The 21,024-nt window shown below is 32.7% G+C and overlaps 7 protein-coding genes across 9 annotated transcripts; 3 read left to right on the plus strand and 4 right to left on the minus strand.

The window, feature by feature from the left end:
* Positions 1-30: 30 nt before the first annotated feature.
* On the minus strand, positions 31-922 carry LOC149094349 (uncharacterized). The gene is made up of 3 exons (XM_089270243.1): positions 809-922; positions 623-756; positions 31-533 (listed from the first exon to the last, which is right to left on the minus strand). Exon 3 carries the CDS (start codon positions 521-523, stop codon positions 107-109), a length of 417 nt encoding a protein of 138 aa, XP_089126369.1. The 5' UTR covers positions 524-533; positions 623-756; positions 809-922; the 3' UTR covers positions 31-106.
* A 781-nt stretch (positions 923-1,703) lies between these two features.
* Positions 1,704-2,816, minus strand: LOC149094350 (uncharacterized). Its single transcript, XM_089270244.1, has 4 exons — positions 2,674-2,816; positions 2,516-2,613; positions 2,322-2,461; positions 1,704-2,235 (listed from the first exon to the last, which is right to left on the minus strand). The coding sequence occupies exons 1-4, from the start codon at positions 2,744-2,746 to the stop codon at positions 1,800-1,802; spliced, it is 747 nt and encodes a 248-aa protein (XP_089126370.1). The 5' UTR covers positions 2,747-2,816; the 3' UTR covers positions 1,704-1,799.
* A 985-nt stretch (positions 2,817-3,801) lies between these two features.
* l(3)87Df (cytochrome c oxidase assembly factor COX20 lethal (3) 87Df) lies at positions 3,802-6,127 on the minus strand. 2 transcript variants are annotated; one of them, XM_015936252.3, is made up of 6 exons: positions 5,998-6,127; positions 5,827-5,935; positions 4,776-5,689; positions 4,618-4,715; positions 4,424-4,563; positions 3,802-4,334 (listed from the first exon to the last, which is right to left on the minus strand). In XM_015936252.3, the coding sequence occupies exons 3-6, from the start codon at positions 4,804-4,806 to the stop codon at positions 3,899-3,901; spliced, it is 705 nt and encodes a 234-aa protein (XP_015791738.1). In that variant the 5' UTR covers positions 4,807-5,689; positions 5,827-5,935; positions 5,998-6,127; the 3' UTR covers positions 3,802-3,898. The 2 variants fall into 2 exon arrangements, with proteins under 2 accessions (XP_015791738.1, XP_089126371.1); XM_089270245.1 differs by lacking the exons at positions 3,802-4,334; positions 4,424-4,563; positions 4,618-4,715 and having other exon boundaries at positions 5,397-5,689; positions 5,827-5,932.
* Positions 6,128-8,111: 1,984 nt separating this feature from the next.
* Positions 8,112-9,829, plus strand: LOC107368248 (transmembrane protein 135-like). The gene has a single exon (XM_015936039.3). The coding sequence runs from the start codon at positions 8,187-8,189 to the stop codon at positions 9,573-9,575; it is 1,389 nt and encodes a 462-aa protein (XP_015791525.1). The 5' UTR covers positions 8,112-8,186; the 3' UTR covers positions 9,576-9,829.
* Positions 9,830-10,359: 530 nt separating this feature from the next.
* On the minus strand, positions 10,360-15,163 carry LOC107368245 (putative protein phosphatase CG10417). 2 transcript variants are annotated; one of them, XM_015936036.3, is made up of 5 exons: positions 14,809-15,163; positions 13,549-13,690; positions 11,242-12,968; positions 11,097-11,178; positions 10,360-11,015 (listed from the first exon to the last, which is right to left on the minus strand). In XM_015936036.3, the coding sequence occupies exons 2-5, from the start codon at positions 13,657-13,659 to the stop codon at positions 10,755-10,757; spliced, it is 2,181 nt and encodes a 726-aa protein (XP_015791522.1). In that variant the 5' UTR covers positions 13,660-13,690; positions 14,809-15,163; the 3' UTR covers positions 10,360-10,754. The 2 variants fall into 2 exon arrangements, with proteins under 2 accessions (XP_015791522.1, XP_015791521.1); XM_015936035.3 differs by lacking the exon at positions 14,809-15,163 and having other exon boundaries at positions 13,549-14,007.
* An 83-nt stretch (positions 15,164-15,246) lies between these two features.
* LOC107368250 (histone H1) lies at positions 15,247-16,288 on the plus strand. The gene is made up of 2 exons (XM_015936042.3): positions 15,247-15,357; positions 15,524-16,288. Exon 2 carries the CDS (start codon positions 15,524-15,526, stop codon positions 16,172-16,174), a length of 651 nt encoding a protein of 216 aa, XP_015791528.1. The 5' UTR covers positions 15,247-15,357; the 3' UTR covers positions 16,175-16,288.
* Positions 16,289-16,533: 245 nt separating this feature from the next.
* Positions 16,534-20,052, plus strand: Cbp80 (Nuclear cap-binding protein subunit 1). The gene is made up of 13 exons (XM_015936034.3): positions 16,534-16,608; positions 16,673-16,770; positions 16,881-16,984; positions 17,050-17,134; positions 17,209-17,894; positions 17,959-18,133; positions 18,200-18,629; positions 18,699-18,798; positions 18,858-18,951; positions 19,019-19,122; positions 19,187-19,298; positions 19,371-19,628; positions 19,715-20,052. The coding sequence occupies exons 1-13, from the start codon at positions 16,578-16,580 to the stop codon at positions 19,826-19,828; spliced, it is 2,391 nt and encodes a 796-aa protein (XP_015791520.2). The 5' UTR covers positions 16,534-16,577; the 3' UTR covers positions 19,829-20,052.
* Positions 20,053-21,024: the final 972 nt, after the last annotated feature.

The raw sequence follows: 21,024 nt of genomic DNA on the forward strand, positions 1-21,024 counted from the left end.
TGAAACAATCTGAATGAAATGCATTTAAAATACAATACAATGAATGGTAAAATTTATTTGAAAAAATGGGTTAAATTTTACGCATTTCAATCTGATACAATCAGAGTCAACCACGGCATGGAAAATAAATACGAATTTGTAGGTTATCTTGTTCACTCAAAGCAACATAAGGAGATCTACAACAATGAGAATCAAAATATTGTCCGATATTGAAATTTGCAAGAATTTCAATCTTTCGTCTTTCCATGACAATAAAATGTTCTCCTGTCTGTATGAGTGGACGTATTCGACGAGGCAGATATGAATCAAAATCTGAATTTACTATTTCAGCTTGTTTATCCAGAAAAGCTCTGTTACATGTATGATGGCAATGATCAGCACTGCATACAGTTTCATCGATTAAATCTTGATGCGTTAAAACATAATGGACGCAAATTTTATCCAAATCAGAGGTAAACCGTAGCTTGGTATTAAGCATGAAGAAATCGCCATCTGCAAAGAAATGATCTCTAATATCTTCCATTTTATGATCACTGTTTAATGAATAGGAAAAGATGAGTCCATCAAAACAATATTCAAATATCGATAATGCTACAAAAAATTATTAAAGAATTATAATTACAAAGAGTTCCAGTAATAATGTAAATAAGCAATACGGTCAAAGGGCCTAAAAGGATTTTCAGGATTTCCATTATACGGCTTTAGAAACGTTAAAAATTCAATCTTTTCACTTGGTATCCTTGTGAATGCTGAAACCTGTGATAATGTTAATGATTAAATGTGTTCAAAGGAAACAAAATGTATTTACCTGTTCAATAATTGATTTACGAATATCATCACTTTCCTTTGCACTCCAGTCAAAAACAATATCTTGATAATCATCCAATAGTTTCACTCTTATTGTAGCTAAAAACAAGCGAAGTAAAAGTTATTCAATAATAAGAAGCATCGAAATTCAAGACTTACTTTTATTGGAATTATTATCTATTAATAATATTATCTATTATTATTATTAATACTATCTTTATCATTCATTTTGATAATTTAAGTTAAAACATTTAAGTTAAAGATAAAGTACATGCACAAAGGCAATAGAAAGTCTGAACTGAAATAAACTAAAAAGATAAGTGGTCTATTTTAAGGCTAAAGAATGACAAAGGTCAAGAAAAAAAGAGAAACTTTCGAAATTGATCATTTTATTTGTGACGGTGGTAATGATTGCTGTTTTGATTGTAAACCCGAATGGATAAACCGGTTGATTAACAGTTGTGGTATTATTAAAACAAAAAAGCGACCATTATGATGGTAAGTCGCTTCTTCTCTTCGTAAGTCAAACAAGTCATCACTACAATTGTACTGACATTTTGTTGTTCTAGTTGAACTAGAAGTCGTTTAACTGAATGGAGCTGATCTGATGTACAGAAACTAAAAACTATATTTCTCATAATTGGCCCGTTTCCTGGTTTATCAGGAGTTTAATCAGAATCAAACGAATCTATCATTCGATAGAAGAATGAAGCCTGAACTAGAAATTATTTTTTGCTCTGATCAGTTTTGCTTTTACCGTCTTTGCGTGCATGAACTTTGCTAAACTTATTTGCTCAAAATAACACAAATATATGTGTTGAACTTTGTAACAAGTGGTAATTGAATTGAAACTTGCATGGAGAAATCGTTATTCAAATGAAACAATCTGAATTAAGTGCATTTAAAATACAATGAATGGTAAAATTTATTTAGGTTTTATTTGAAAAATGGGTTAAATTTAGACGACACATTTCGATTTGATACAATCATAGTCAACCACGGCATGGCGAGTAAATACGATTTTGTAGGTTATCAAATTCACGCATAGAAACATGATGAGATCTGCGACAATAAGTATCAAAATATTGTGCAAAATTAAAATCGGCAAGAATTTCAATTTTTCGCCTTTCCATGTCAATAAAATGTTCATAGTAAAGTATATTTGGACGTATTCGACGAGGCTGAGCGCGCAGATATGAATCAAAATCTGAATTGACTATTCCAGCTTGTTTATCCAAAAAAGCTCTGTTACATGTATGATGGCAATGATCAGCACTGCATGCAGTTTCATCAATTAAATCTTGATGCGTTAAAACATAAGTAACGTAAGTATTATCCAAATCAAAGGTCAGCAGTAGCTTTGTATTGAGCATGAAACAATCGCCATCTGTAAAGAAATGATCTCTAATATCTTCCATCTTACGATCACTGTGTAATGAATAGGAAAAGAAAGTCCATTAAAGCAAAACTCAACTCAATAATAATACAATTGATTATTAAAAAATTATAATTACCAATATCTCCTGTTATAATAAAAACAAGCATTTCCAGGTTGTTGATACGACACAAAAAGATTTTCACGATTTCCATTACCCGGCTTTAGGAACGTTAAAAAATCCATCTTTTCACTTGGTATCCTTGTGAATGCTGAAAGCTGTGAATGATTTTAATGCTTAAATGTGTTCAAAGATAGCAAAATTGTATTTACCTGTTCAATTATTGATTTACGAATTTCATTACTTTCCTTTGCACTCCAGTCAATAACAATATCTTGATAATCGTCCGATAGTTTCACTCTTATTGCAGCTAAAAACAAGCGAAATAAAAGTTATTCAATAATAATAAGCATCAAAGTTCTAGACTTACTTTTATTGGAATCACTACCATTTTCATTCATTTTGATAATTTGAGTTGAAAACAATCCAAAAACAAAGTACATGCACAAAGGCAATAGAAAGTCTGAACTGAAATAAACAAAAAAGACAAGTGGACCAAAGTTGACTGGTCTGACCAGTTTAAGCTTGTAAAGTTTTCCGAGAACCCGTCGACTCACTCAGTTCGAGTTCACTGTAATTTTTCACAAGTTTCCCAAGTAAATTTGGGTTTTTTTCAAACATTTCTTTACGCTGTTCGCGCCTTTGGAAGAGCGAGTTCGAATACAAGTAAGATTGAAAATTGATCGGGATTTATAATTATAATGATTTACTCACGGTAAGGAACTCTGGCTTCTTATGTGCACCAGACAATAAATCGATTTCTTTTTCTTCGAAACTGAAACCAATATGCTTGGCAACGATTCGAACCATTCGCGCTGTAGGAGAAAGATTATCGTGATACAATTGGACTGGCATTTCGTTTGACTAGATAAACGCAGTTTGAGATGAAATAGAAGAATGAATTGAATTTAATGAATTTGAACTTGAATTTTTGACAAGCTAATAAGTATATCTTTACAGCCATACATTTTATCCCGATTGATCTAATTACATGTGTGCCATTGTACCAAAAATATTTGTAAATATTGATTGTTCAATATTTGGGTGCTTAGCATGTTAATAAAGCTTCATCATTTATTTCAATCCGAAAAAGAGTTAATCAGAAATAAAAGGAAATGGATTTCATCATCACTTACAATTCCTGTCAAGTTTTACTGTTGTATACAAACCTGACTAGTAAAGTCCATTTCTTACAAACATCTGTTGCTATTCGCGCCTTTGGAAACTCAAAGGCAAGTCAACCCTAAAACTTGTAAGCTTAGCTTGAGTTTCCCGCTCAACTGCTTGACTAGTCTTTTCTAGTTTTGCAAACCTAATAACTAACTTCAGGTTAGCAAAGTTTACTTTTTACAACTTTTGTTTTTGGATTTAACTTTTTGTATGAAGTAGACTGAAACATTGGTTTGGGTTCAAACTCGAAATCTACAAACATTTTTAGTGTATATCGTTATTTTAATGAAACAATGCATGAAAATGCATCAAAAATACAAATGTAAAATAAAATTTAAAATAAAACAATAAAAATTATTTCTGTTTTATTTGCTACAAAAGGGATTAAATGAAAGACGACACATTTCAATCTGATACAAACAGAGTTAACCACGGCATGGCGAGTAAATACGAGTTTGTAGGTTATAACTGGCACGAATAGAAACATGACGAGATCTGCAACAATAAGAATCAAAATATTGTGCAAAATTAAAATCGGTAAGAATTTCAATTTTTCGACTTTCCATATCAAACCATTCTTCTTCGCCAATAATCAATGGACGTATTCGCCGAGGCTGAGCGCGCAGATATGAATCAAAATCTGAATTGCATATCTCAGCTTGTTTATCCAGAAAAGCTCTGTTACATGTATGATGGCAGAGAGATCGGCTGCATTGAGTTTCATCAATTAAATCTTGATGCGTTAAAACATAATGAACGTAAGTTTGATCCAAATCAAATGATAACAGTAGAATTGTATTGAGCATGAAACAATCGCCATCTATAAAGAAATGATCTCTAATATCTTCCATCTTACAACCACTGGTTAATGAGTAGGAAAAGATGAGTCTATTAAAGCAATATTCAAATATCCATAATAACACAACTGATTATTTAAGAATTATAATTACCAAGAGTTCCAGTAATAATGTAAACAAGCAATAGCCAATGGGTCAATGGGAGTAAAAGGATTTCCAGGATTTCCATTACCCGGCTTTCTAAACGTTAACATTTTAATCTTTACCCCTGGTATTCTTGTGAATGCTGAAAGCTATGATAATGTTAATGATTAAATGTGTTCAAAGGAAGCGAAGATTATACTTACCTGTTCAATTATTGATTCACCAATTTCATCACTTGTCTTTGCACTCCAGTCAATAACAATATCTTGATAATCGTCAGATAGTTTCACTCTTATTGTTGCTGAAAACAAACGAAGTAAAAGTTATTCAATAATATGAAGCATCGAAATTCAAGACTTACTTTTATTGGAATTACTATCTTTTTCATTCATTTTGATAATTTAAGTTGAAAAAATACAAAGATAAAGTATAAGGCAAAGACAATAGAAAGTCTGAACTGAAATAAACAAAAAAGACAAGTGGACCAAAGTTGACTGGTTTGACCAGTTTAGTCTTGTAAGGCTGTCCGAAAATCTGTCGACTCACTCAGTTAGAGGTTCAATGTGATTTTTTACAAGTTTCCGAAGTAAATTATTCCGAGGTTATTTAAATATCTGTTTTACGCTATTTGTGCCTTTGGAAGAATGAGTTCAAATACAAAAAGATAACCATATCTCAAAATCAGTAGATGAGACCTCGAAGTTAGCAGCAATTTGGTCATCTTCGTCATCATCCTCATTGTCTAAATCATCATCTTCCCCTTCACCATACTCCATGTCTGATGAGTCTGAATCATCATCAATATCTTCTCCGTCTTTGATTAAATTCTCACTTAAAATAGTTTTATAATCTATTCGTCCAGGTCTAGTTGTACTATCTGATTTCATATTTTCTTGAATCACAACTTTTTTCTTTTTGCCCTTTCCTTTGGAGCTTGATGAGGGTTCACCAGATATTATATATTAAATATCAAACATTGAGATACAATGAGGTCAATATAATTTAATCTACTTCTCACTGGAAGAGGGGTTCAGAAAAGAGTAATGATAACAACTGAATCAACAAACTTTCACTAATAAACCTATTTCTTAAATTCAGAAATAATTGGATCATTTGGTTGACTTCCTAATTCTAAGGCTTTAGAGGCAAGTATTTCAGATATCTTTTTGAGCTGCTCTTGTTCCTTGAAATAATTATATCTACAATAAATCCAATAGACACCCATTGTTGCACCAAACATACCAAATCCTCTAGCTATTGACTTACGAACATGACCTGAAAGAATAAAAGTGGATATCAAACTTTTAGAAAGACAAAATAACATTTATGCATAAACATTGAAGAAAAGTATGAAGCTATTATGACAATCTCAAATTTCTGAAAAGGTCAATCAAAATGAGTTGATTACTTACTAGTAAACATGAAGCTTAACGATCCAACAACCAAACCACCAGTAAATGAGTACAGATAAGTTTGCCTCACACATGGTTCGGCGGCAAATCGCTTCAAAAATGAAACCTTCTGGAAAGCAGAAACAGACGTTGTTATTGCAAGGTAGATGAATGAATCTAACATTGACTAACCTTTTCCTCCAAATCATTATCTGTTGACATTTTCCAATAAAAGGAAGATTAAAATTCTTATTCAAGCTTTAATAAGAGCTTTTAATTCATTAATATTAAATAACAAATAAGTTTGATTTTGTTAAACTAAACAAAACCATATGATTGCTGATTCAATAGATCGATAGCAATCGATCTATTGAAAAAAGGTAAAAAAGTATTTTTCTGGGTTCTAACTGTTGATGAACGAGATTTTGATTTATTACTATTAACTAAACTACAAGAATAGTTTTTTAAGATCATACACACTAATTAGATTTAGTTGATGTGCCACAAAATTGATTACAAGCCATCTTTTACTATTGTCTTATTATGGATTAACATTATAGATGAACGTTCATCAACCTAATTTGAGTTTAAAAAAAGAAATGCTACTAATTTTTGAGATGTATATTAATTGTCAAAATTGATCACGAAAGATGAATGGTGAGGGACAGAAGAGGGACAGTGCGCAAATAAAGTAGGTGAAACAGGTGAGATCAATTGGAGGCTTTTCAATCCTTGATCCATTGTAAACATGTTGAGCATGAATTTCCGATTATCCATAGTCTTGTGATTTGTAGATTCATCCTAGAATAATTGATTGGATTATTGTTTTAAGATGCAAGCTAAATTGTCTTCTTTTACTAATTTATTGTTTGAAAATTGTTTAAGGGTGAATCTAACCTGTTTTGAGGGAGATGAATGAGTCGAGACGAGCTGATCGAGTTTTGTTTAGTTTTCAAAAAAGTGTCTCTCTGCTTCAACTAATGTGAGTTGTTTTGTGATATATTATAACTTACTACACTTGTCAATGGATTGAAGTTTAGTTTACAATACAATTTAATTTTCCGTAAAATAATTTTATGTCATTGAGAAGAAACATCTTTAAATAGTGATTTATAATCAACAATTGTCATCAAAAATTCATGATATCTTATTGAGTTTGTTGATAGCTCTAGTCAACATCCGTGGTAGTTTTGATAGATTGTAATTCCAATGGACAATCACTATCTTATTGTTTCCTTTTAAACGTGAGTATTTTTCATTTTACTGATTGTTTATCAACAAACACTTGTTATTAAATCCATAAAGTCAATATAATGAAACGCCAAATTTGGATGCTGCTTTTCGCCAATGTTCACTTGTTTAGACATGAGTAAACCAGTGAATAAAAGTCGAGTGAGGAACTAAATTCAAGCTTATTCACAACATTTTTGGTGGATTTAAGGATTTTGTCGCTTATCAGCTTTAATTGCTCATATGTAAATTATTATGGAATGTGAATAATGGAAATAAATGATTAGGGTGAATTTAATTTTTAATAATCCTTTTTGTCAATGGTTTAAGTAACTGGTTTTGGGTTGAAGATGTGAATTAGCAATACTTGAGAAAAATTGAGATAATAGTTGGATTGATCTCTTTCTCAGTCAACAATATCAACCAAGCAAATCAAGTTAACAGTTGTAACGATTAAATAATGAAGGGAAAATAAGGCATTAAATTATATGAAGCAAATCAACAACAAAATGACAACATTAACATAACTGTTGAGCAGTTGCTGCAACATTTAGAGATGAAACATTGAAAAACCGTTGAAATGGTTGTTGAGCGCGAACTGGATGCTTTCAGTTACAGACTGTAACAATTAAAAATCATGTAATGGTAATAAGTGTATACCATTAATTCCTTAACAATAATCAGCTATGATCAGTATTGGAAAATAAGTCAAATTATGATCAGTAGATTGACAGTTTAAAGACAGAAGCTGTATAATGTTTGTTGGATGATCTTAAAAAGGTTTCTCACTGATCACTGGATCGCTTGGCACAAATTGAATGTTAATTATTCTGGATTGGATGATGATTTAGTCTAATAGCGATGAAAGAACCCAAGTTATTAGCAATTAACAAAATGATGTACAAACTAAAAATAAATACTAAACCGAATTGTTCAGCAATCAAGAGCAGATCCAAAACTTCTTACAGCTTGTGACAACGTAGGCACAATAACAAACAAATGATATACAAATTTACTTTTTGATGCTTTAAAAATTATTAATTAATGCTATTTATTTTTATTCAATACAGATTTGATCATATAATTTGAATCAAGTTTAAAATTCAACATAATTTGTTAACTTAAAAGCAAATCAACTGGATTGTTCAAACATGTCAATGTTAAGCAAATTATGGGATAAATTATTTTTACCTGAATGGTCATTCAAATACAACTGCTATGAAACTGCTCATACATGGACACCTCATTGTTCAGTGGCATCATGGGAAATTGGAAGCTCAGCTTTCCAAGAAGGACTAAAGATGTATTCAGCCTTGAATGCTGTACAATTTATACTCGCCCGTAAATACACTTCAGATGCTTTGCTGAAAGCTATTGGAAATGCATTGAACTCATCAACCTTTCTAGGCGTCAACGGTTTCCTAACCTTTAGCCTTTTCTGTGGTCTTCGAGCTGCTTCGGGTAAATTTTACTACTCATTGGTGGCCTTTTTACCATCTTTTTTGGCAGCTTATGCAGCTATACACATTGAAAGACCCCATCGACGATCAGCCCTTGCCTTGTATTTGATCAACATAGCCTCAGAGTGTTTATACCGAGTTGCCATTAAACGAAAACTCTTCAAGCCCATTCCAAATGGGGAAATAATGCTTTTCACAACTTCAATGACAATATTAATGTACCTTTATCGGACCCGAGGTCTTGGTAATGATCCGATTAGTCTGTTGATTAAAGGTTTAATTGGCAGGGAAGAGTCTAAAAGTGGACTTGCAAGAGCTGCTGTGGTTACATCAAATGGATGTAACAATAAACAATTTCTACCAACAAAACAATCATTCCTTTGGTCGCTATTGACCACTTCGCATCCAACCTGTCCTCATAAAACATATTCATCTTGTTTCACTTATATTGCCCATGGATTGATTAAATCATTTGGATTAACTTGGTCCATTTTAACTCTCATCTCTTCGGTTAAAAATCCTTCCCGTTTAATGAAAGATCCTTCAATTGTATTGAGAGCTGCTCGTAATAGTAAAAATGTACGTTTCGCTGGTTTCCTTGGACTTTTTGTGGCCACCTTTCGTCTTGTCAATTGTACTCTTCGGACAAGTTGCAATGGTTCAGCTGGTTGGCATGCAGCTCTGGCCGGTTCACTTGCTAGTCTTACTATGACACTTTCACCCAACTCCACCATATCAACCTATGTAACTTGGAAGTGCATTGAAAACGTTTATTGTCTTGGCTATGCAAATGGTTTGTTACCTGATCCAGTTAATATAATACCCATTATTTATGCTGCCTGTGTTTCAATTATATTTTATTGTGGAGTTTTATCACCTGATACTGTAAGACCTTCGTATGTTAAGTTCATGGACTCTGTAACTAGACAAAGAATCCACCAATTTAATCGTAATGTGCTTGCTGTTTTCCGAACTGGAGCTGAAAAAGGTTACGAAGATTACGTCCCGAACTTGGATCCTAATTTTTGTACCAAAGCTTTCCTTGAAACAAATTATCTTTGGATGCTTTCAGTAAACTAACCTTGATTATTCAGCATTTCACTCGGACTATCTTAGTTCTGGGATTTTTAATTACTAGTCAATCAATACTATTTGGACTTTAAATGCTGATAATTGAGACATAATTATTCAAAGTAATGCTAATCAAACTCAATTTAAAACCAGTCTTGTGTATCATTGATCAAGCAGTATTTTAGATAATAAGATTATCGATTGTTAACTATTCTTATATTTTAAGGCTGATAATTGAATAAATTTTACAATTTAACTATTGATTTCACTTAAAAGTTGTGTGAAATCGGTTAATGATATTTTTCATCAACTTAAAAATGGAAAGCATTTAATTTAAATATTAGAATCAAAAAGACACGGATTTTACAGAATTGTTTTGGCCTTTCTGTTGATTTAAATTTTAAATTAGGTTAGTTTTGTAATCTTTGAGAAGAAAAATGTTTCATATCGATTTCAGTTTCATCTCAATTAAATGAAGAGGACACAAAAAATTAGCGTAATAATAATATATTATGATAACAAGATTAATAATAACAATTAACTTGTTACTATTTCTTCAATTTGTCTCTTCTTTAAACCATTTCTTTCAAATTGTGGAATAAAAATCTATGATAAATGCACAAGTCTTGTTTATGCTTCGTATGAGAATTAGAAGCATAAACTATAACTATTAAATTTGCTTGGGTGTATCAATGATAATTGTAAGTTTCATTTCTCACAGATAGAGAGGTCTTGTGTAACGTTAAAAATAAATGAAACTTAAGTTAAATGAATAACTAAAGATCAAAACTGATAGATTTTAAATTAAAATTTATCTTTTTGGAGACAAGCAAGGTGTTGAGTTTTTTTGCATGAAATGAAAAATTCGGTCAGAAGGAAAAATAGGAATGGAAGGCAAGAAATCGAGTAGTGAGTGTGTGTGTGTGTTTATGTGTTTGTTGTGTGGTGTTTGGTTTGTGTAAAGAGAAAGGATTAATGAGCACGACGGAGCAAAGCTGATTCCATCCAAGGATCTTTCAAATGACACTGAAAGATGAGCTATAATGAAATGACCAAGAGTTTTGCCAAAAAAGGTGATGAAGCAATTGTTAAAAATGGAAAAGTTGAATGAAGTTTAATAAAACGATTTCTTTTAATTCTTCAGCAAGCAAACGAAGAGAATGCCACCTTGCATGACACTTTATAGACTTAAAGGGCAGTCTTTTGTCGTTTAGAAGCTGGCTCAGAGGAAACTTGTTGACTCTCTGAAGCTGGCTGCTTTTTTGAGTCTGACTGGCTCGGATCTAATTGCTCTTCATTTGAATTATTGGTTACCTCATCATCAGAGTCTTCTAGTTCTTGCTGACTATCGGTTGGTTTAATATTCGTGAATTGAACAATAATGCAAGTCATGTTATCGCAACCTGTACCATCTCCTTCAGTATCAGGTGATAAACAATGATCGAAAAGCTAATCAAAGGAAAGAAGAGAAACAAATGAAAACTTGTGTTAGTATTTTGACTTTAAAACAAATCAAAGACAAAAACTTACCTCTTCACATATTGAACACAAACTCTTTTTGCCTAAACGTTCTTTAACAAAGTCGACAACCTCTTGACTGGTCATTGAATTCCTAAGAAAATATAGAAAAATGAAATTAGATCAAAAAGTTGGATATCGACGTGTGATTACTTACCAAATACCATCACAGGCAAGCACCATGAACTCGTCTCTATCTGGTTTTATTATTTTCGTTCGAATATCTGGGAATGCAGTTATCATTTGTTCCTTCAAACTAAGTTCAGTATTGGTTTTGTAAGCATGATCACCAATGGCTCGAGATAAATTAAGTCCTCCATTAATACGACCATCACTATTAATTGACCCCCCTGCAGCTTCTATCCGTTTCTTTTCAATTGTGTCTTCAGGTTTATGATCCAAAGACATGTCAACTGCTTTACCACGCCTAGAAAGAACACAACGGGAATCGCCGGCATTTGCAACATACAATTGATTGCCTTTTAAAACAGCAAAAACAGCGGTGCAACCACTATCTCGACCAGGTATCTCAAAATCAGTAGATGAGGCCTCGAAGTTAGCAGCCATTTGGTCATCTTCGTCATCGTCATCATCGTCATCATCATCGTCGTCATCATCTTCATCATCATCCTCATTGTCTAAATCATCATCTTCACCTTCACCATACTCCATGTCTGATGAGTCTGAATCATCATCAATATCTTCTCCGTCTTTGATTAAATCCTCACTTAAAATAGCTTTATAATCTATTCGTCCAGGTCTAGTTGTACTATCTGATTTCACATTTTCTTGAATCACAACTTTTTTCTTTTTGCCCTTTCCTTTGGAGCTTGATGAGGGTTCATCAGCGCTTGTAGATGCTGCAGCGCTGACTGTATTGTCACATGCAGCTGTTGAAGGAGATGGATAGGATGAAGATGAAGAGGTTGATTGTTCAGGTTTAGATGACTTAGCCGGTGCAGCTTCTGAAGATGTCGAAACACAACTGTCCTTTTCATTTTGCGCACTTGTTTCTCCGTTAGCTTTCTTGCTTGTTTCAATATCAACTGATGATGAATTAGACAGATCACCCGATACTACTTCATTTGATTCGCTAACATTGGAGGTACATTTACTCGAATCAGACTTAGTAGACGAAACTTTACAAATGTCATTTTTATCTTCATTAGCTTCGGTCACAGATGATGATACGGAATCTCCTCCGTCAGATTGTTGATGAAACAGTGAATTTTTCTCGGGATCTGAACCACTTTCATTTAGTTTTCCGTTGGGTAGATTATGAGAAGAGGAACTTGACCCACTGGTAGAACTACTTGAACTGCAAGGTTCGAACCTGTTCAAGGCCTCTGATTCATTTGATGTAGATGATGAACTGCATAAATTATTAATAGCTTTCGCATCTTCAGCAGTTGATGTAGATGGTCCTTGTTTACCGCGCAAGAAAGGTGAAATTGGTTTAGCCTTTTTGGTGTTAAATTCTAGCCTAACATGTGGCGGAATATGATCACGTTTAACTACTTCATTAGGATCATTTTCATGGCCACTATAACGGGCTATCAATGCTTCCAATGGTAAATTTGCTTCTTCTTTCAACAGAGATGCTTCATTATCGTCTTCCTCATCTTCATCACTTCTAATATAATCATCGCCGGCTATAACTTTAAGCTCCTCGATAATCTCTGGAATAGTCAAAAGACTATCAAATTCAAGAAAGGCCTCTTCCAAAGCTTGTTTAAGATTTCCTTCTTTGTATTTATTTAAATTTTTAAGGAACTGTGGGAGATGACGAGCACAATATTGGGCCACTTCACCTCCACCATGTCCATCGAAAACAGCAAACACTGAGGTTTTTTCATCAAAATCAAGTAAACCTATATGAGCATCCTGCAAAAAAAAGATGACAGAAACGATATAAATAAACAGTGAAAGGGTTGGAGGGAAACCAAAAGATTGAAATTGCGCTGTCAAATCAAGTTGCTCAATTATTAGCTGAAATACTTTCTTTAATAATTTTTTTCTAAATGTTCACTAACTTAACAGAAAAGAATGATACGCTGTTGCAATGTAAAAATATCAAACACTGAGATACAATGAGGTCAATATGATTTAATCTACTTCTCACAGGAAGAGGGGTTCAGAAAAGAGTAATATTGCATAAGGGAAGGCGGAAAGGGAGATAAGGGACTGAAATATTCATGAATGAGAAGAAAAAAAACAAGAATATTTAAGAATGAAAAATCAAATATCAAGAAGCGGTGAAAGCAAAAATGAAGCTTGCAGTTAACTAATTTACTTCAAATTGCTAACACACTTGAGGCAAAATAAAAATAAAAATTTAAAGTAAAGTATCAAAAGCTGACAAACAGTTAGCATTTAATACATTAACGAGCTACAAAAACATTCTTTCTCAGAGTAGGACAAGATTAATGTTTGATGGAATAAATGAAAAAAAAAGTGAAAATACCTCTTGAGATGTCCTCCATCCTTGCATAGAAGAGGCTCCATATTTAATAAACTCGTTCTCATCTTCTTCCGATAACTTTTCAGTCTTTGGCTCTGAAAGGTAGGCTCCCATCTTCAGTAATTTACAAATTGATTGACATCAACTATAATATTGTTATCAAAAGAATATGAATGAGATTTTTATGAACAGAGATAGAAAAGAGAGTGAAAGAAAAAAGAGAGAGATGAATAGAAGCAATGGTAGATGAAGCGAGAGAAACGATGAAAGATGGTAAGTTGCACCAAAATTTTAGTTGAGAATTGAATGTCTTCAATTAAAATAATTGTTGAATAAAAGGACTAGTATCGCAGTACGATATTCTAGTATTTAGGTAAAATGATGATAGTAATTAGCTTGGATAAACTTTGATTAAAGGATTTAATTTGAAAAAATAAAAAAAATGATTGCGGTGAGGATTTTGGGTTTTCTATACACTCCATCTAGTGAGTTGGTTGTGAGAATCTGGTTTGCCAGCGAAATTCAAAATTGACAGATACACTTTATTTGAGAGTGATTTTGGTTAGGAAGGAAAAAGCAATATCGAGATTGGCAAAAACTAAACAAATTATCTGGTGATATAATTTGACTTTTTGTCGGATTTTTTCAAAAATTCTTTACATTTTCATGAATGATTTTTATTGCTCTGGCGATCTAGAATGGTTAAATTTCAATTTTAACAAATAAAAAGTGAGAAATATTTGCTACGTTGGTTAAGTAAGTTGGATTGAAAAATTGAAGGAGAAACAAGTAAACAAAAAGGTTTTCTGGTGAAGGTGAATACAGTTTTATATTGAGGTGATAAAAATGTTAACAGGTGAAATAATAGGCAAAATACATAAGAAAAAGAGAGGAAAATAAGAAGAAAATAGAATATTGAAATAATTTAACAATCAACCATAGATTATAATGGTAATATGAAAAAAGAGGTTGAGGTTTTGGGTTGAAGTTTTTTTCACTCTAAGGTTTTGGATATAAATTTAGATGCATCATTTTAAACTCTTTTTGGTCGCTTTTAGAGGTTAATTTAGGGAAATAATGAAACCAATGTTGATTAACAGAATAGGGGGGATATTAAGATAATAATAATTGACCATTGAACTGGCCTTAACAGTTATTGAATGTGATTACGGAGTGAAGCTGAGTTAAGGATGGTAAGGGAAGGAGAGGTTTACCAGGCAAATGACGGATGGAGGTGTGCTACAATTAAGCTTAAAATATTACCTTAGACATAATTTTAATTGTTCGGTACTATTATATCCAAATAGCCATCTCTATGGGCCACTTATAGAAACCAATAATGACACTGATTAACCTTGTGTTAATTAAAAAATGATTAGTTTGTTGCAAAGTAACATGTTGAAACAAGGGTAACACCATGGTTTTGTGATGATATCTTCACAATTAATCACATTAGAAGAGTATAACAGGTATCAATATAATCATTAGACCTTAGAGAAACAATTTAAGACACAATCAATAGATAACAAGTTAATTAAATTGTATTAATTAATCAGTTTGTGTCACCAGGAAAGCACAAACTTAGCTTGCCAACTTGGAAGGAGGATAAGTTGAAATTGTTGTGAGTCCTCGTAGAGTTCGCTTTTAACCTCCGTCACCCTATATAAAAAGTCTGTTGAAGACTTACTTTATCATCTTAGTTTGATTCAATATTCCAGCTCACATCACATCTCATCTCATCTCTCTTAATTGTGAATTTATATTTGATTTCTTTTAAAATAAATCTACATTAACAAATATTATTTAATCAAGGTATGCATCATCACTACTTTACATTTGTTTTGTTCACTTAAATTAGTTCAATTGGATTATTTTGCCTTCTTTACTACTTTTCAATTTGTTTGTAACTCTATTAAGTTGCTAAATAATTTTTTTGTTTTTTTCTTTATTTCCCATTTTTCTTTTATTCTGTGTTTAGATGTCTGAATCAACAACCCCCGCTACCACCGTTACATCACCAAAAAGTAAAAAGGTAACCAAAGCCGCTGGTGCTGCAAAGAAGCCCAAAGCTGCCCCAACTCACCCTCCAGTTGCTGAAATGGTTAATGCTGCTATCCAAGCGCTTAAAGAACGAAATGGTTCATCAGCCCAAGCCATCAAAAAATACATTGCCGCTAATTACAAAGTTGATGTTGAGAGAATGGCACCTTTCATCAAAAAGTTTTTGAAACAAGCAGTCACAAGTGGTGGTTTGGTACAAACTAAGGGTAAGGGAGCTTCAGGTTCATTCAAATTGGGCAAAACCTCTGGTGCCGCTGCTAAACCCAAAGCTGCCAAGAAAACCGAGAAAACTGAAAAACCCAAAGAGAAGAAGCCCAAAGAAAAGAAACCCAAAGAAAAGAAACCTAAAGAAAAGAAGCCTAAAGCTGTCGCCGGTGAAAAGAAGGGTAAAGCAAAAGAAACAAAAGCACCTAAAAGTGAACCCGCCAAGAAACCCAGTAAGCCAGTAGCTAAGAAAGCAAAGGTGGAAAAGAAACCCAAAGTATCAAAGGCCGCCAAGCCAAAAACACCCAAGACACCCAAAAAGAAGGCACCACCAGCGAAGAAAACTAAAGCTACTAAAAATTAATTTTATATACATTGTAATCATCTTTTTTTGACTTTTTTGCTTCCTCATCATGTTTAAAGTATTTCAAAAAATAATTTTGCCCATATTCATTCAATTAAAAATTTATCTCATCAATGATTGTATTTATTTTCATTTAACATAAATGCTGCTAATAAATAAATGCAAATAAAGTAAACATTTACATTAATATTTCACTTGACTTGACTTATTTCACGAAAAAAAAGTTGGTTACCATTTTGTTTGGTTGTATTTGCCGCCAAATGTGTTGCCTTTGGAAAAGATAATATAGGCTGCGTGAAGACAACATGTTCAACATGTCTTGTTGATTTGGTCTTATTTTGGCTTGTTCAGTTTTGTTTTAGTGTTTTACTCTGTCAGTTTATCAAGTTAATCTTCATTCATTATGAGTAAAAGAAGGAATTGGGATGATGATCGTAAGTTAATTACATTTGTTCAATTTATTTGTGTATTAATTGTACAATTTTTTCTGGTTCACAGCGGAGAGACCTAGGAAAAGATATAGAAATGAACGTCCTACTGAGGAAGAGGACATTGAAGACAATTTGGAACACTTAATTGTTAAGCTTGGTGACAGGGTAAGTCAAATATAGTATTCAATTAGTTATTGTCTTTATCAGTTGAAGAATTAATCAATTTACTAACAAAAATGTCTTCCATTTATAACATCTACCTTTGGATATTTTAGAGTACATCAGCTTTGGAGAAAAATTTAGAGGAGTTGGTGGAAATTCTTGACCATGATGTCTCCAAGTCAGCTAAGAGCAATATTATCAAAATTATATGTGATTGGTAAGTCTTATAACTCAATTTGCATGTAATTGTTTTCATTGGACCACATTTATTATTATTTTCAGTGTTGCTAATTTACCGGAGAAAACATCAATCTATGCCACTTTGGTTGGACTTCTGAATAATAAAAACTACCATGTTGGTGGTGATGTAAGTTCAAAACCATTCAATTTCCAATATTTTACAATCATAAATGTTTTACAATTTTTCTTCTCTAATCGTAGATCATCGAAATGCTAGTGAAATGTTTCAAGGATTGTACAAAAGCATGTGAATGGGATAAGAGTTTATCATATGTCCGATTTTTTGGTGACCTTGTCAACTGCCATGTGATCTCTCATGGATCTTTGATGAATCTTTTTGAAACTCTGGTTGATGTTACTATGGAGGATAATATTCCTCAGGTTCGCTCAGATTTCTTCGTTTATGCAGTTTTATCAGCCTTACCCTGGGTTGGCTATGAACTTTGTGATAAAAAAGAACAAGATTTAGAACAATTACTAAACACTATTGACAATTATATGACTAAAAGATCCAAGGTTCACCACACAGCCTTGCGAGTTTGGTACTCCGATACACCACATCCACAAGAAGAGTATCTTGACTGCCTTTGGTCTCAAATAACTAAGTTGCGAAGTGATAAATGGGAAGAAAATCATATTTATAGACCGTATATCAATTTTAGCAAGGCTTTGTGTGAAGCACTCCAACATAATCTACCTGCAATCACAATACCACCTCATGATGCTTCTTATACCTATCCATATCCCAAAGTTGTGTTCCGACTCTTTGACTATACTGACTGTCCTGATGGTCCAATTCTGCCTGGTGCTCATTCGATTGATCGTTATTTGATTGAGCAAAATATACGCTGGATTTTATCTACTCATCACCGAGATCTTAAAACTTGGTAAGTGTTTCAATCGTGACTCTTTTTGTTTTGTTCTAAAGATTATTTTTCTCATATTATGCAGCTCATTTTCCTTGATTGGATTACAAGGAGGTCACAAATTTCCATTGGAATACGTTCTTGTAGAAACTATTTTAGCTGAAATTTTCGCATTGCCTACTTCCAAGTACTTAGAAATATTCTATGGATCATTGCTTCTTAAACTCTGTAAGATGCAACCCGGATCTCTACCTCAAGTTGTAAGTGTCAAAATAAGTTACCCTCTGTCAATCATAATTTATTCATAATTTTTTTCTTCTTTCAAGCTTGCCCAAGCAGTAGAAATGATATTTGATCGCTTAGACACTATGAACGTAGCCTGTGTAGATCGGTTTGCATCATGGTTTGCTTATCATCTGAGTAATTTCCAATATGCTTGGAATTGGGATGATTGGTCAGCCTGCTTAACATTAGATCCTCTTCATCCTAAACCAAAGTTTGTCCGAGAGTGCTTACTGCGATGTATGAGACTTTCATATCACCAAAGAATAGCCGAAATAGTTCCTGATGGATTCAAAATTCTTTTACCTGATCTCCCTGAACCGATGAATAAATATGCTGTTACAGACGAGTCAATTAAAATACCTGGAAGCGGTTTATCAAATCAACTTAATGAGCTAATAAAGAACAAAACTCCTATAGAAGAAATAATGAAAACCTTGGATGATTTAGACAATAGTACTAACGCTGGTGATGGTAATATTAAGTTGCATAAATTTATCTGAACAATGTTAATCAATGTACAATTATTTCTTTCTTTCGCAGCTGAATTCACTCCACATTCCTTAAAAATTGATGTTTTCTTAACGGTTTTACTGAATGCAGCATCTAAATCATTCTCTCATCTATTCTCTGCGCTTCTCAAGTATGTATAAAATTATTTTGTGCTCTGTTTCTCTCTAAACTTAATCATTTAATTCATAGGTATAACCAAATACTGCTGTCCTTAAATAATTCCGAGGATGCTCAACGATGTATTCTTAACGCGATTTATGAGGTTTGGAGACGACATCCACAAGTAAGAAAAATTCACCTAAAACTTAAAACTTTTAACTAACTCATCGTGTATTTTTTTTTATCGACAGCTTCTCGTGGTACTTACTGACAAATTATTAAAGGCTGGTATTGTTGATTTCCCTGCTGTAGCCAATTGGATTTTTTCAAAAGAATTAGCCAATGATTTCACTAGGTAAAGCAGCATTCATCCACTTGCTAATCTTAATCTAATGCGCTTAATAATTACAATTATTTAGGTCTTATATTTGGGAGATTTTGCATTCCACGATCCGTCGTCACATCAAACAAGTGGAAAACTTGCAAAAAAAATTGCAGGAGTTGAAAGAAGCAAAAGAAAAATCTGAAAAGGTATTAATTTATTTATTTTATTTACTAAATTGCAGATGTGTTTTAATCCATTATCACTTATTTTCTATCTAGGCTCAGAGTACTGACAAGGATGAAAAAGATATCAAAGAGGAAAAAGAGGTCGAGCCATCTAATGAAGAGGCTATAGAGAGCTTGGAGGAAAAAGTCGAAACTGCTCTTTCTGATCAGAAAAATTTATTCTTGATCGTATTTCAACATTTTATTATGATTCTGTCCGAGCATATTCAAACATGTGAAGCAAAGGGAAGAAGCTTCAAAAATCATTGGTTCCGTTGGTGTATTGGACGACTTCAACAAGTATTTTTTGAGGTAAATCATTTTATTTACCATGTAAACAGATAAAAGAGTCGTTTTTTTCTATATTTCAATGTTACTAATTCTCTGTTTTCTTATAGCATCATCAACATGTTTTCAAATATAATTCTGTTCTTGAATCTCTCCTCTTCACGAACGATATCGATGCGCACATCCTAATAATATTCAGACAATTTTGCTCCTTGCAAGCTTAACATTCTTTGACATGAATGCTTCAAGGAAATTACAAACGAAACCAATTGAAAAATTAACTTTAATTGACATGAAGACTGGTCGCTATCCAACTCATCAATTATCCGACACATTTCATATTTAATTTTACGTACATCTTAATTTGGTAATATTGTCCCAACTTATAAATAATTCTGATTTCTGTAAACAATTCATTTTGAAATTAAATTTCATGTTTTGGATTAAATTTCACGCCAGCTATTTTATTTCATAGTTTCTACCTGCAGTTAATAAAATTAAAATATTAACCCAAAAAAGGTAACTCAAGCCACAAATTATACATTCTGTTCTGAGTTTGTGACCACTGCATTTCAGCTTACTGAATATGATCATTTCAAAACAATGTAGCTTGAAAATGAGAATCTAGAATCCAGGTCAACTCTTCTATACTCTTCAGCTTATAGGATAAATCTGTTTCTTATTTATATTTTTACATGATACAATTTTTATCGATATCTCATGAACTAAACATGATATAATGAACATGAAACATGAAATTTGATGCGAATATAGTAATTAGTGATGTTAACTCTTCCACGAATGGGCAGGGTTAGGAGACAAGTTAGAACTCCTAAAAGAATCAACATATCCACACGGAACTTTCTTTAAAAGACTTGAAATGGCTTTATTTTAATTAGACAAATGATTAATTCCATCCGAAACCACAGATAGAAGTTCATACTAACAATCATACTATTGTTAGCACGCAAGTGATAGCAAACGCTGTAAATGTGAAAATTAAATTGAAAAAGTAAAAGTAAAATAAAAACGACCTAATGGCTATTATGTGAGATCTAAGTACTGAAAAAATTCTTTCCCCTAATCAATAGACTTAACTAATAACTATATTCATATAAATTTCAGCCCATTAGCATGATTAGTTCACGAAATTAATTGTTTTTCTTTAGAGCTCAATTGCCTTCGAACTCGAAACTCTGAATAACTTTTAATAAAAAATTATCAGCGTTTTCTAATGTTGCCTTTCATGAAATCAGGTTTATCTTGTGTTTATATCAAATTCTGAGATGATCGATTTTTCTTGGTAGATGCTTGAATTATATAAACTGATTCATAGCTTCGAGTGCCTTTTTGAAAATTCCGGTATTAAGTAGTTTAAATCCAGGCAGAGGATGTCTCTGTGAGAAAAGATTTGGTGTTT

This window comes from Tetranychus urticae, chromosome 1, assembly GCF_039701765.1.
Source record: "Tetranychus urticae isolate SD_2017Ah chromosome 1, NJAU_TeUrti_SD_1.0, whole genome shotgun sequence".
Lineage (NCBI taxonomy): Eukaryota > Metazoa > Arthropoda > Arachnida > Trombidiformes > Tetranychidae > Tetranychus > Tetranychus urticae.

What these genes read in the sequence shown, in the direction of transcription:
- LOC149094349 (XM_089270243.1), bottom strand. Translation starts at nt 523, where the DNA reads ATGGAAGATATTAGAGATCATTTCTTTGCAGATGGCGATTTCTTCATG.
- LOC149094350 (XM_089270244.1), bottom strand. Translation starts at nt 2,746, where the DNA reads ATGTACTTTGTTTTTGGATTGTTTTCAACTCAAATTATCAAAATGAAT. An exon ending in TGGTAGTGATTCCAATAAAA is followed by an intron (nt 2,614 to 2,673) that starts GTAAGTCTAGAA and finishes GCTTGTTTTTAG; the next exon opens with CTGCAATAAGAGTGAAACTA. An exon ending in TATTATAACAGGAGATATTG is followed by an intron (nt 2,236 to 2,321) that starts GTAATTATAATT and finishes TTCATTACACAG; the next exon opens with TGATCGTAAGATGGAAGATA.
- LOC107368248 (XM_015936039.3), top strand. Translation starts at nt 8,187, where the DNA reads ATGTCAATGTTAAGCAAATTATGGGATAAATTATTTTTACCTGAATGG.
- LOC107368245 (XM_015936036.3), bottom strand. Translation starts at nt 13,659, where the DNA reads ATGGGAGCCTACCTTTCAGAGCCAAAGACTGAAAAGTTATCGGAAGAA. An exon ending in CTTGCCTGTGATGGTATTTG is followed by an intron (nt 11,179 to 11,241) that starts GTAAGTAATCAC and finishes ATATTTTCTTAG; the next exon opens with GAATTCAATGACCAGTCAAG. An exon ending in TGTGTTCAATATGTGAAGAG is followed by an intron (nt 11,016 to 11,096) that starts GTAAGTTTTTGT and finishes TCCTTTGATTAG; the next exon opens with CTTTTCGATCATTGTTTATC.
- LOC107368250 (XM_015936042.3), top strand. Translation starts at nt 15,524, where the DNA reads ATGTCTGAATCAACAACCCCCGCTACCACCGTTACATCACCAAAAAGT.
- Cbp80 (XM_015936034.3), top strand. Translation starts at nt 16,578, where the DNA reads ATGAGTAAAAGAAGGAATTGGGATGATGATC. An exon ending in AAGGAATTGGGATGATGATC is followed by an intron (nt 16,609 to 16,672) that starts GTAAGTTAATTA and finishes TCTGGTTCACAG; the next exon opens with CGGAGAGACCTAGGAAAAGA. An exon ending in ACTACCATGTTGGTGGTGAT is followed by an intron (nt 17,135 to 17,208) that starts GTAAGTTCAAAA and finishes CTCTAATCGTAG; the next exon opens with ATCATCGAAATGCTAGTGAA.